Here is a 13,319-nt window from a genome sequence, read left to right as displayed (position 1 = left end):
ACTATTATTATATACCCATTTTACAGATGAAGAAGGTGAGGCTTGGTAAGGTTAAGTTACCCAAAGTCACATAGCTATTAAGAGTCTAGAAGGAGGATTTGAGCCCACGGTTGAATTCACCAGAGTCTGTGCCTTTTTTTTTTTTTTTTTTTTTTTACCATGTTCCGCTCTCTCCTTTGATGTAATTTTAGCCCAACATATGATCAAAAAATATTAAGAAACTAGGGAACTGCTGCAGTGGATGCAGTAAAACCTAGGGTTTCTCCTTTATCTCCTTTTCTCAAACATTAACATATAAGAAATAAAAAAAATTTTTAATTGCTTTTTTGTTCTATTTGGTTTACTATTTGGTTTATTATGGCATTTATTCATTCAACAAATATTTATTGAACCACTCTTCTAGATGCTGTTTCCTATTTTTCATTGAAAATATACAGTTCTAAATCAATATTATGGTTAAGCAAATTCTCCACATTATGGAGAACTTGCCTGATTTTAGAAACACTTCTCTGAGAAACTACACTCTAAGTACCAAACGACTCACCTGCAAATAAGCTTTTGGCACAAATCCAGCTGGCAAGTGCAGGCCTTTCTTTACATCAGTATTCTCTGGATTTACTGAAGATTCTTACACTTTTTAAAGGATAGTCAATAACTATGTTGTACAATCAAATGATTTCTGTAGCTGATCTTGATCATTTCAATAAAATGCCTCAAGAATTTGCTACTTATTTTGTCAGTCTTAAAAACCGTATAGTGCATATTAAAATTTCCTCACAGCTTAAGACTGTAAACTCTTAATTAAGTACATAAAGTAGAGAATTAGCAGTTAATCACATGCATTCAAGTAGTTATATACTATGGATTTAAGAATGATGCCCATAGTAACATAGACTTTCTCCATGCTTTTCTTTCTCCTTTTGAAAAATATGTATACCAACAAGACTGGAGCAGAAGTCCTCAGCTCTCTGAAAGTTCTTTTCATTAATGAGATTTTCAGGATTCTAACTTCAAAGAAATGGACATTTTTCAGCTCTCTACTTCTATCACCATATCCATATGATGGAACAATACTAAAACAACATGTCTATTCAAGTTCCCTTGTGAATAAGCTTAGGAATTTGTGTTCCTTAATAATCTCCCAGAAACTCCTGGTTTCCATCTGGGTGCTATGACTATAAACTATCTTTACTCCTAGTATCTTTTTTTTGAGGAAAATCAGCTATCCTTTAGATGTAGCAAATGCCAGGAGAATTCTCTGCCTTGTTAGTATCATTTTCAGAAAATGACTTTTGTCTTCCTTATTGTAGGTCTCTCATTGAAACTCACTCACTCCTGAATCAGTGTGCAATCGTGATTCAGTCTCGATGCTGACTATTCAGTGGATTTATGAAGAATTTCTTTGAAAATACGACTTTTCTGGCTTCTGAAGCTGTTGTATTAAAAGGGTCAACCATCTGGGAAGACACATTTGAAACATCTTTTGGAGATGGAAACGTATTCTTTGGAGAGCTGAAAATGCATAGATGTGTTTAAGATGTATCTTGCTACTATCTGATTTGGGGTTTCCAGTAGAGTTAATAAAGCAATATTCTCTAAATAGTCGTGGTAATGGTTTCTAATCTTTTTTTAATACAAAATAAAGTAGGTTTTTTCCTTTTTAAGCATATGGGACCTAGGACTTTATCTCTTCACTTCCTTTTAGCTGCTTAAGTGAGTACTTAATTTCCTCTCAGATCAGTCACTTCTTATCTGTGTGAACCTTTTTCAAGTTGCCTAACTTGCTATGCCTCAGTTTCTTCACCTGTAAATGGAGAATAAGAACAGTAACTCACAGTGATGTTTTGAGAATAGTAGGGAGCTTAGAACAGTGCCTGCAACAGAGTAGGTGCTATGCGAACACTAGTGACCCTTATTTATTGAACATCTACTATGAGCCAAACCACATAATACAGGGCGGCATAGAGCAGAAACAGCTGTAAACTAACAACCATAAATAGATAGTCAGGCGCCCTAAGTGCTTGAGGAAAAATAAAGCGGAGTAAGAGTGTAGAGAACAATAGAGATGTTATCTTTATATAAGGGAGGCCAGACTAGCCTCTCTGATAAAGATGTTTTTTAGGGCAGACCTAAAGAAAGGGAGAGCAACGGACATGGATGCCTGGGGCAATGAGAATCCAGCAAGAGAGAAGATAAAGTACAAAACCCTGATGTGGGGGGTGGGGACTCTGGACAGGTATGAGGACCAGGAAGGAGGGCAGGGTGGCTGGGGCAGAGACAATGAGTCAGAGTGGTAGGAGAAGAAACCCAAGAGGCTGAGGTTGGAGAAGAGAGCAGTTAAGGACCTTGTTGGCCAGGTTAAAGACTTCGAATTTTTGTCTTGGTGAGATAGGAAGTCACTGGAGGGCTTTGACAGATTAGTGACATGAGTGGGGAAAGGAGCCTGCTACACTAGTCAAGACCACAGAGATGATGGTGGATTGGACAGGGTGAGAGGGATGGAACCAGTTCAATAATTCTAATACACCTCTCGGCTCTGCATTTTCCCTACAGATATCCCTTTAACTGGCATTTATTGAACTCCTACTAAGTAAGGCATTGGGCTGGGCCAGTTTACAGAAGTTATCTCTCACCTTAGTGATGCAGACCCTTAGATAAAATATAATAAGATTAGGATATTAAAGCTCCAAGAAATGTTTGAAATCATCTAGTGCAACCACATTATTTTATAGATGTGGAATTAGAAATCCAGTGAGATTAAATGATTTACCCAGGATCATACAGCTAGGTAGGTCAAGAGAAGAGCCCAGAACTCAGCTTTCCTTACTTTATAAAAGAGGACATTCAAAATCAGTATTTCTATTGATAGAAAAATAAACTTATAGTGCCCTTATTTATTTCCCTTTGCCTCTTCTGATTTAAAAATAACAGCAAAACTTTTTCCAAACATGTTCTCATTAGGTTAATATGTATGAGAATCATTTGTAAAATGAGTATTTTTCAAGTTTCTAAAATAACTCTTTGCCTTAGGAGGTCTATATAAATGACCATTGTCATAATCCACTGACAGGCAGTTCTGCAAATCTATCACTGATAGAAACGCCACCAACTTTCTGTAATTACTTTAGTATGCCAATCTCTTACCAAAATAGCTCCTGTAGATTAAAGACAGTATTTATCAGATTCAAGAACCGGCTCAGTCTGCCTTAACAATCACCAGCAATTATAACAACTTCACATCCTGCCTGTTCCCAAAGAAAGGAAGACATAACACAGAGCTATTCTTGGGACAAATAAAGGATCTAGAACTGTGAAAGATATTTTCTTTTTAAAGTAAATTAGAAACTTCATATAAGATATTTCCAACTATGTGTTTTCTTAAATTTGTATAACTTAAAGAACTTAAGAAGGAAATCCATCTCACGGAGGATAAAGCAGAACTCGCTAAGAGCGCTCTGATTTGTGTCCTCTCTGAGTGCACGTGATGAGGTGGAGATCCTGTTTCAAAATACTCCTCTTCCTTTCCCCCAAATCCTAGTTCGTTATCTGAAGTTTGGTTCTTTACAGTCACCGCTAAACCTAACCATTCCTCTGGTGCCCTAAAGCAGCACTGCCAAAAGGCTGGAGCTTTCTTTTTTCTCTTAAAAACTTAAAAGAGAGTTGAAGGCCTTAAGGAGCTAAAAATTACCCCTGGCCTCTAAGAACATTGTATAAAATAGACGGGTGGGCCCTGAGGCTGGCTCCCGAGACCAGTAACAGAGCTTCTCCTAACGTAGTAAGTGCGAAGAGAGCCATTTCCCATCATCTTGTTCATTCCACGCAGATAAGGAGAGAGGAAAATTCAACTGAAGGCCAATCCTCCCCCAAGAATCCTTTAGTTTAATTATGACCACAGTATATGAAATGTCTGTAAGACATCCATGTTAACTCTGCCACTCCTGCTCTCAGCAGAGAGAGAAAGGGAGGGAACTCTTTCACTACTAAAAAGACAGGGAAAGATGCTCTTGTGGTTCTAAAACATGGTTGAAAATTCAGTTTGACTGACTGCCAGGCCACTGTGCTTCTTGTAAATGAACATCTCTTTGCTGCTAATTTTGTGCTATTTTACCTTTCATTAAAAAAGTAATTCAGGTTAAACTCAGCTGAACAGCAAAAAGCTCTTGATATTTTGAAGCATTTTGGAACAATTACTTTGACAGGAGCCCTTGACAGTTAAATGACTCTGTTAAATGAATGTTATAGAAGACACATAATGATTTTTAGTGAAATATTGAATTTAACCACAAATGAGGAAAAACCAGTCATAAGCACTATGGGTATATTTGAATAATAACATCTTGCTTATGAACCTCAGTGGATTCCATAATTTCTAATAATCATGCAATCAACTAGTTAGCTGGTGAGTATCTTTCCCCTCTTAGCACTTCTACTCATTTGGGAGCTTTGCTTTTGTTGTTGTTTTTTAATCTGAGAAACCAATATAAAAATTTGGAAACTGGCAATAATTTCTTCTTGTATTAGTATGATATTTTAGAGTTAGGCAGTTAATGAGTTGCTGTCCCACAAGTAAAGTCCTCTGCTTTCCTTTTTCTCATTTGCTGAATGAGATTCTTTCACAAAGAAAAAAAATCAGCAAAAGGCAAGAACATGCTGCCTGAGAACGTGTGAATTCACTGTATGCAGCGTTTCCTCCATCCGAGAGACTCAATATTCCTTTTCTTACTTTATGGATCGAATGTGAGATAGTATCAAGGCTTTTACATGTTTTCTCATGACTAACAACTGAAATATGCACTGAAATAATAAAACTGGTACTGTTCAATTTCCTTTTTAAATTCAATTCCAGTATAAGTGAGAGTGCCCTTGCAATGGTGAAATCCGGCTTATTATAAAATTCTGCTTTCTGGAGAAGAGGAGCTAGAAATCCTTGTAGATTTAAAACATGTGGGTTAGGAGTGGGTGGGGACACTTGGATTGAAGAAATGAGTCAGAAAAACAGGAATGTTCTTTATCTTGTTTGTCTGACAAGCAGGGGTGAAAAGGTGATGCTAAGCGTACTGGGTAGTATTGCTTGATCTATACACACTGTGTGCAGCTGCACTTCCTGATTCTCTCACGCAGGTAAGGTACAATGCCCCCATGTTCCCACTGCTCCTGCATTTATCTTCATTCAGCAATTGTCGATTTACACTTTAACTGCCTATTTACATGTATGCTCCCCACTAGATGGTCACTCCTTGAGGACAGGGAGTATCATTTCATCTTGCATCCCCCAACATTTCTGAGCCATGATACTCTGTTCGATAAATGTACTTTTGAACAACTTTTTTTTTTTCTTTTTTGCTGAGGAAGATTCACCCTGAGCTAACATCTGTGCCAATCTTCCTCTTTTTGCTTGAGGAAGGTTGTCCCTGAGCTAACATCTGTGCCAATCTTCCTCTATTTTCTATGGTGGTCACTACCACAGCATGGCTGCTGACGAGTGGTGTAGGGCTGTGCCCAGGAACCAAACCCAGGCCTCTGAAGTGAAGTGGGCCAAACTCAACCAGTAGGCCATGGGGCCAGCCCCACAAATAAAGTTTTAACTCCTTCAGCTGACAGTGAAAACATGGAAAAGGCCAGATAGTTTAAATATTTGATACTAGTTAAAGGAAAGCCCAGATACACAGCAAGTTGCCTAAATTAGATATTATCTATAACCTTGCTAACTCTAAGTGTGGTCCATAGACCAGCAGTATTCGCATCACCTGGAGGCTTTATAAATATAGAATCTCGGACTCCACCTCAGACCCCCTGGATCAGAATCTGCCTTATAACAAGATCCCCAGGTGACTTATGCACAGTGGAGCATTTACCTAGAACATATGACTAATATGACACCTGAAGAAGTGATGGGGTATATGATGGAGAAAAAACAAGGCCGTGGCAATGTGATTAATATAGAAGTCTGCTGAGCAAGTTTTAGAGCTCTCTCAGGACAGAGGCACTTAATGCTCACAGGTGGGAAACTCACTCGTACCAGTTCCCATGGAACCCTTTCTAGATACTTCTTCATGCTCTTTCCTGTTTAAAGACACAGCTGCTCTTAATAATTGTCTTTTCTCCTTGGTGCAAAGAGAGTATTTATTGTCAGCATGCTGACATTTGCAGGCGTTTTGGCTTTCTCCACTGAAAATGTGGATGACTGAAAGGATATTGCTGACACCTGAATAAGAAATCCAATGACTTCAAGCTATGTAAATTTAATTATTTCCTTTATTTTTTTTCAGGAATCTCTTTTTCTTTTCCTGAGCTTTGGAGAACTCCTGGCAATTTTCATTTAAAAGAAATACAAGTCAGCAGTGGTTCACTGAACAGGCTGACACGCAATTTCATTGGGGGAGAGGCCCTGTGTCTTTAATCTAATTTGTGCTCTCAATTCCCAGCTAATGTATCTAGGGATCCTGATGTATGCATTTACAAGGAGACATCTGTAATGCAGAGTCCAGCTCTCTGCAATTCTCTGAAATATGGATAAAAAATTAGTCTGGGTTCCTGCAGCTGCCCCACAACATGATAAATCTCTATATACTCACAGATGTAGAAGTATTCCCGGCCTGGCCTGAATTCAAATCCTAGAGAAAAGGGTGTGAAGAGCTGGAACTTTTCAGAGAACTTCAGCGGTCCATTTGGAGAGTGAGGCCGGTTACACTCCCATCTCTTGAACCCTTTGGAAGTGTGGTCGCAGGCACTGTAGCCATCAAAGTTCACCATGTAGAGGACATATCGCTCAGTCTTATCTTCTGGGACCGAGTCCTCATAGTGAGGGCAGAAAACATCCAGGTAGTCATTGATACAGACGTCAATGTGGTAGTCACCCCTCTGGAATCTGTTGGAAGAGGAAGAGAAAGATGAGATTATTCATAGAGGAAAGACTTTTACTGTTTGGAATCAGTGGGTGAAGCTTCAAGAATGCTGGGACTAAAAGATTTATTATAGTAAGTTTTTATTACATGCTATTACGATTTGGGGCATGGTTTGAAATGTTGCTATTTCAAATTTAAGCAACAACAAGCCATTTTATAGAGACATCTATTATATTTATTTCAAAATGCCCTACAAATGGACCTCTCCATATTCATTTTAAGTATTAAAGATAGTCATTTGCTGTTTTCTTTTCTTAAAATCACATATATTGAAGCAAAGTTTTCATGTTTCTAAAATAGTGTTTCATTTAATAAACGTTTTTGAATAAATGAGTAAGAAATTAATTTTGTTAGAATTTAGACCATTCTGAATTTCCTATGCAAATGTAGAGAATCAGAGTCATAAAATTCAAAGACTTAGAATCATAAAATTTAAAAGTGGGAATGAAAATTCCTAGAACAACACTTCCACTTTAGAGGAAAATAAAAACCTACGGCATAATGATGAAGCAGCGAGTGATCGAGCTAGACCTGGAATGAAAACTTCGGATCCTAGTTAGGTGTTTCTCCTTGTAAATCTTTTTATGCCACAACCTCATTTTAGCCAATCTCTGTTTTGATGCCCTATCCCTTTCCATATTAAGAAAACTGAAACCACCTAAAATGAATGGCTTTTCCCCCCACCTCTTTTAATTTTATAGGTTGTGTTCTAGGCTGGACTGAGGGGCAGTGAAAGTAACAAGTTAGATGAAAATAGCAAAAACCATGCCCACTTCATCCTGAACTAGTTACAATGTACGCACATGCATAGCACTGCACACATCACATTGTCTCCTTCGATTCTTATCTTACAAAAGTTTTGCGTATTTGTTTTAACTAATATGCCCTTCCCCATCAACTGAACAGCATTCTCAGGACCCAGTGATATGTGAAACAGAAATTCTTATGTATAGAACTTTCTAAAGGCAGGGTGGAAAAGCCTACAAAACCCCTCTGTTTTTAGCTAGTGAAGAAATTCTTCTCTGATTCCTTAGACAGTTCTTCATAAAACTGTGTTACTGCTGAAATACAACGCCCATAAAGTCATATAATCTTCAAGTCAGACAGTCTCAGCGTGAACACTTCCCAGTGACGGTGAGCTAGTCTATTCCATTTTTGGACATCTCTAAATGTTAGAAAGTTTCTTCTTATATCGAGCATAAATCTGCTTCTGTGTAATTTCTATCCAGTGATCCTACCTCTGCTGCCTGAAATTAAAAAGAACAAATCTAATTTCTCTTCTACCAGGTAGTCCGTCAAACATTTGGAGATGTCAGCTATGTCTCTCTGTATCTTCCTTTCTCCAGACTTGAAAATTCTGATTTCTTTGGTTATTTCTGGTATGGTTCCCAGGCTCCTCATCATTCTAGTCTCTTGACCCTCCTCATGTCCTCCAGTTTCCCAGTGTTCCCCTTAAAATGCAGCACCCAAACATAACAAAGACCTTCAACACATTCTTGTGAGCAATATTCAGCCCAATAGAAATACCACCACCTTTACTTTTCACGCTAAATATTCATTGACAAAGCCAAGATTCCTTTCTGAAATGCAACATAGTAAAAGTGGAAGCATTACTCATTTTGGGTGAGTAGACCTAGATTTCAGGACTGGATCTGCTGCAGGTTAAGTGGGAGAGTCATAAACCATCCTGAGCCTCAGTTTCCTCATATGTAAATTGGAATAAGAATGAGAATCTGCCTTGCTAACCTCACATGGCTGCTTCAAGCCTCAGCTGAAGAAATGTACGAAAAGCATCATGTGAATGTGAAGCATTGTTGCTATTATCAGGATTTACTAAAGCATATTACAATGGGTAAATAACAGAATATTAACTTTTAAACAACAGCAGTAGGAGCATACAATAGAAATAAAAATAATTCCTGTCTTTCCTTTTTTAAAAATCCCCAAAGAAAGGAAATCATATGAAAATCCTGAAGTCTGTCCTCAAATATGCAATGATCCACAAAAACTCTATTTGATCCATGCTTTTGAAAAGCAGCAGGCTTACTTACACAAGAGAAAGGAGGAAAGAGGATCAGATCACTTTCCAGTTAGAAGATCTCAAAATACATAACCGTTTTTAAAAACAAAAAACTCATGGAAGTACTTATTTCTCTATGTTTCCAATGATCATGGAACTAGGTTTACTTTTTCTTCATTACTGGCAGACAACGATTTGTCAAGATGCAAGGAAAGACTGTGTTGCTTTTAAAAGATTTTTGAACATCAAGGTAACATCACTGCCAAAGTACAAAGACAAGACACTGCAACGTTCGGATAAAAGGGTGCGGGGATATGAATCATCAGCACTCAGAGTAGCCTGACAGTTCTGGAGGGGAGCCAGGCAAGAACTGCAGCAGAAGGCAATGCCCAGATGCACTTTATATTATTATATTATTATTATAGATTTTAAAGACATTCAAGGGGGAAGGTTTTCCTTTCCCTAAGTGTCACTCATTTTAGCTTCCACTAGCACTTGACACTGCTTAAACGGGAAAATAAAAATTACAACTGCCATCGTCTGGACCCATTCTGTTATTGCTTTATTCTACAAATTGTCATAGTTTTTTGACACCTTGAATTTAACTTCCCTTTTCCAACCCTTATCCCTGTTAATATTGCTAAAATTTTAATAAAACAAACCATGAGATGGAAGACTCATTTTACACTGGTTTGACTAGTTATCCCTTTCCGGTGACATTTTACTTCGTGTGGGGTATTAAGTGAATCACTGTGGAGCCAGCAATTAGTATTTCTACCCTTCTATCCATACAAAAAAGAAAAGAGGATGATTCACCATTGAATCAACTTACACTTCTGTTTCAGATCTTTAATTTGCATAAATTAGTTTATTAATGTAAATTTCAAGGAATGGATAATATATTCATAAAAACAATGATAAACTGGAACTCATAAAAGCCATCTGTATAACGTACCCAAATACAATCCAAAGAAAATTTAGGGTTATCTAAATATCTCTTTTAATACTATCCCAAATCATGCCCTCTGGTGACAAAGTAATACCAAATCATTCTTTTCTGGTCTTACTGTGAGGAAGCATATGCATATGGTTAATATTATTAAGTGCTTATTATGTTACATTCATTATCTCAATTTAATCTCCATCACAAATCCCACAGAATAGACACTGTTAGTACACCCATTTAAAAAGAAGGAAATGGAGATTAAAAAGTCAAGCAACATGCCCAACGTTACACAACTGGTAAAAGGCAGGATTCAAACCCAAACAGTCTGACCTCAGAAGGAAGCTCTTCACTCTGCCACTTCCTGAGAGGATTAATGGCTAAAGTCAAGTTCTTAGGTCTACTCTGTATTCCCCCAGAGGGATGGTTCTCATTCTTGATGGGGTTTCAGTTCTTTCCTTTATTCACTAATACAACAAACATTTACTGCATCCAGGATCTGCTATGTTTCGGCTTTACATAGGCTGTCGTATGAAATTCTAATTGGGCAGTTATAATTGTTTCACTTGACCAATGAGGAAATGACATTCAGAGAGGCTGCTATCCTCTTAGTTCATTTTTTTTTTCACAGAAAGTAAGTAGCAGAGTTAGGATTTTAACCCAAGGTTTATATGGCTCTGAAGCACATTCTCTTTCCTCCTGACAACAACAGCTCCAAAGCTTTACAGCTGTTGTAATTCTCCTCATCCAGTGGAGGCCTCTTAAGAGTTCTGGTACCATTCGGTTTACACTGATCTTCTAGGAAAGCCTGCTGCAAGGTGTCCCGACCCTGCTCTCTCCTCACTAGATTGGTCCCAAACTCCTAAACTGAAAGGTGAAGGGCATATCAACATTTAGAACAAGCCTCAGATCACAGGGTTAGCTCCTGACTCACGCACATCATTCCAGACTTTCACAGAATAAAGTGCTTTTAAGGCTCAGGAGTCATTCACATAAAGGGATTTTTTTTTTCCTATCAGGAAACAGATTTCATGAGCTTAAGCTCATATTAAAAGAGCAAATTCACATCTAGGAAGAGTGATTCCACGTGCCAATATTTACAAATGCCATGGGTAGCATGGCCGCTGCTTTAACACATTTGTAAATTTCTTAGAAATTTTCTTGTAAATGTCTCCTCTTTACTCCTACTGATCCTTAATTCCATCCATTGTATCTGTGGTTTTCTACCTCTTTGAAATCGCTGCATATTATGAACTATAAGAATTTCTCGCTGCACAGTAACAAGCCAGCAATAATTACAATACAATCTCTACTAAATTATCACAGTGGTTTACAATGTAAAGCATGCATAGTAACCACCCTTAGAAAAGTGACTGTGTTTGAGTAAAATGATTACTGCCCTGTGTTCTCACAATACAAAAGTCTCAAGCACCAGGAAACATCTCGTATGCACAGGAAGATGGCCCTTGTTCTCCACTGGGTTGCATGGCTACTCAGGTCAAGGATCCAAATAACGTATAATAGTATATATACTCTCTTATGGCAAGAATATATTGTATATATTTGTCAAAACTTGACAGTACTTGGTTGAGAATCAATGTCATATATATTACGAAAGAATCATTTTAGTTAATTAAGAAGAATAAAATTCAGATGGCAACTAGTTCTCTGTAATCAACTCAATCACCAAAATGAATTATGCACTTTATGATAGTTCTTGATGACCCAGAGGCTGCCTGGAGAGTTGGATATAGAGCACATTTCGGGGCTACTGATAACAAAAATACAACTAAAGTGGAGCTAGAAAGTCTATACACAGATGTATGTGTCTTAGTTTGTCTTCAGTGTACACCTGATGACATTCCACAGCTAAATACAGCTTAGATTATAAATTTAAAACTATTACTAATAACTCTGTCCTTACTTAACCTGTCTGTAGGAAGTGAATCATGACTTGAGTCTCAGAATTCAAATGAAATAAAGACCACAGAAGTGAGGTAAGAGTTGACAATTTGTCTTTTCATTTAGTCATCAACAGTGTCGCCCCCAACTTTCTACTGAGATAGAGATCAAAGCATTGTTTCATGACCGTTGTTAATCTGCACCATAAGGACTTTGGTCCTTCTAGCTAACTAATTTCTTTCCAAACGTGGGTCCCTGACAGAAGGGACGTCTAGTACTTGAGTACTCTAATCCTTTACCAACTTCAAGTGGAAGTTCTCAACTTACTCTGTCCTTGCTTCCTGTTTGCTATGGCAAGTAGACATCACCTAGCTTCCTTTCTCAGTGGATGGTTTTTCATGTCATTGACCTTACTTCCTCCTCTACCACCATATGCTCTTATGTTGTGGATATTGGCAGCTGGGGAGGCCAAGTCCAACGAACACACAGGCAGTGCCTTGGGTTTCAGGCTGCAGAGGCACACCATCATAATCATCCTTCTCTGAGTTCATCTTTAGTCACTTTCCCCTGCAGTGTTCTTCCTCTCATTCCATCCTCATTTGCTAAAGCCAAAATGCATTTCATTTTAGTAGCTGGAAAAGGAAGGGTATGGTGCATATTTAAAACGTTCTAAATTGGCCTTTAGCATATGTTGCTGGCACAGCAGAGAGCCTGCTTCCAGGGAAATATGTACCAAGGTATTTTATCAAGCAGCTCCTGAGTGAAGTTTCTGCACTCCATAAATACAGAAACAGCATTTCTGAAAGGAGACAGAGTGGTTATTAAAGGCTAGGAAGCTGTGAGACACTTTTATCCCCCTTTCCTGTAATGTTTTAAAGGATTCAATAATGAAAATGTTATTTCTCATGAACTGAATAGTTGATTATTACATTTTAAATGTATTTTAATCTGTCAAAGAGGTGATTGTTATAATATTCCTATTTGAGCAGAACTACAATGTCACTTCTTTAATTACAAGGCAACTTAATATATTACATTCTGAAATTGAAATGTAAAGGAAGAATATGATTTATGGTCAAAGATTAAGCAAATTTATCAGCTTAGGGTTCCTCCCAAATTTTAAACTAAATCTAGAGTGAATACATCTTGGCAGCACAGTCTTTCAATTCTACTATTATTGATTTAAAGGCTAATTTCAGAATAAGATGTCTCTTTTTAACCAGAAGAATTTCTCATTTGTCCTGAAGGGCCTAATGGGCCCTGTAATAGACATGGGATTTGGTTTACAAATACGTTTAGTGAGGAGATGGGCAGGACGGCAGTCTCTGTTGCATTACACGTCTCTTCTTGTCTCCTTCTGTTATTCCTTTCAGCACAGAATGCAAGCCTTATGGCTTTCATATCCTAAATATGAAGATGCTCTTTTTTTATTTTTCTGCAGAGGTTAAATCGTGAAATACAAACAGCAAATCAAACTTGGGATCGATAAATAATATTAGCATCACTGGGGCTAAAGAAGGATTTGTTTTGTTAATTTTAAATGTTTCCT

At 37.7% G+C, this 13,319-nt stretch overlaps 1 protein-coding gene across 2 annotated transcripts in view; it reads right to left on the bottom strand.

The window, feature by feature from the left end:
- EFNA5 (ephrin A5) overlaps positions 1-13,319 on the bottom strand; it is a 270,814-nt gene that overhangs the window by 40,759 nt on the left and 216,736 nt on the right. For both annotated transcript variants that reach the window (XM_014852977.3, XM_014852978.3), the window contains exon 2: positions 6,576-6,868. In XM_014852977.3, the coding sequence (XP_014708463.1) occupies positions 6,576-6,868 (293 nt within the window). The remainder of the gene's footprint in view (positions 1-6,575; positions 6,869-13,319) is intronic.

The sequence above is a fragment of the Equus asinus genome, chromosome 9, assembly GCF_041296235.1.
Source record: "Equus asinus isolate D_3611 breed Donkey chromosome 9, EquAss-T2T_v2, whole genome shotgun sequence".
NCBI classification, from domain to species: Eukaryota; Metazoa; Chordata; class Mammalia; order Perissodactyla; family Equidae; genus Equus; species Equus asinus.
The sequence above is the reverse complement of the archived record's forward strand: the minus strand, read 5'-3'. Positions and strand labels throughout refer to the sequence as shown.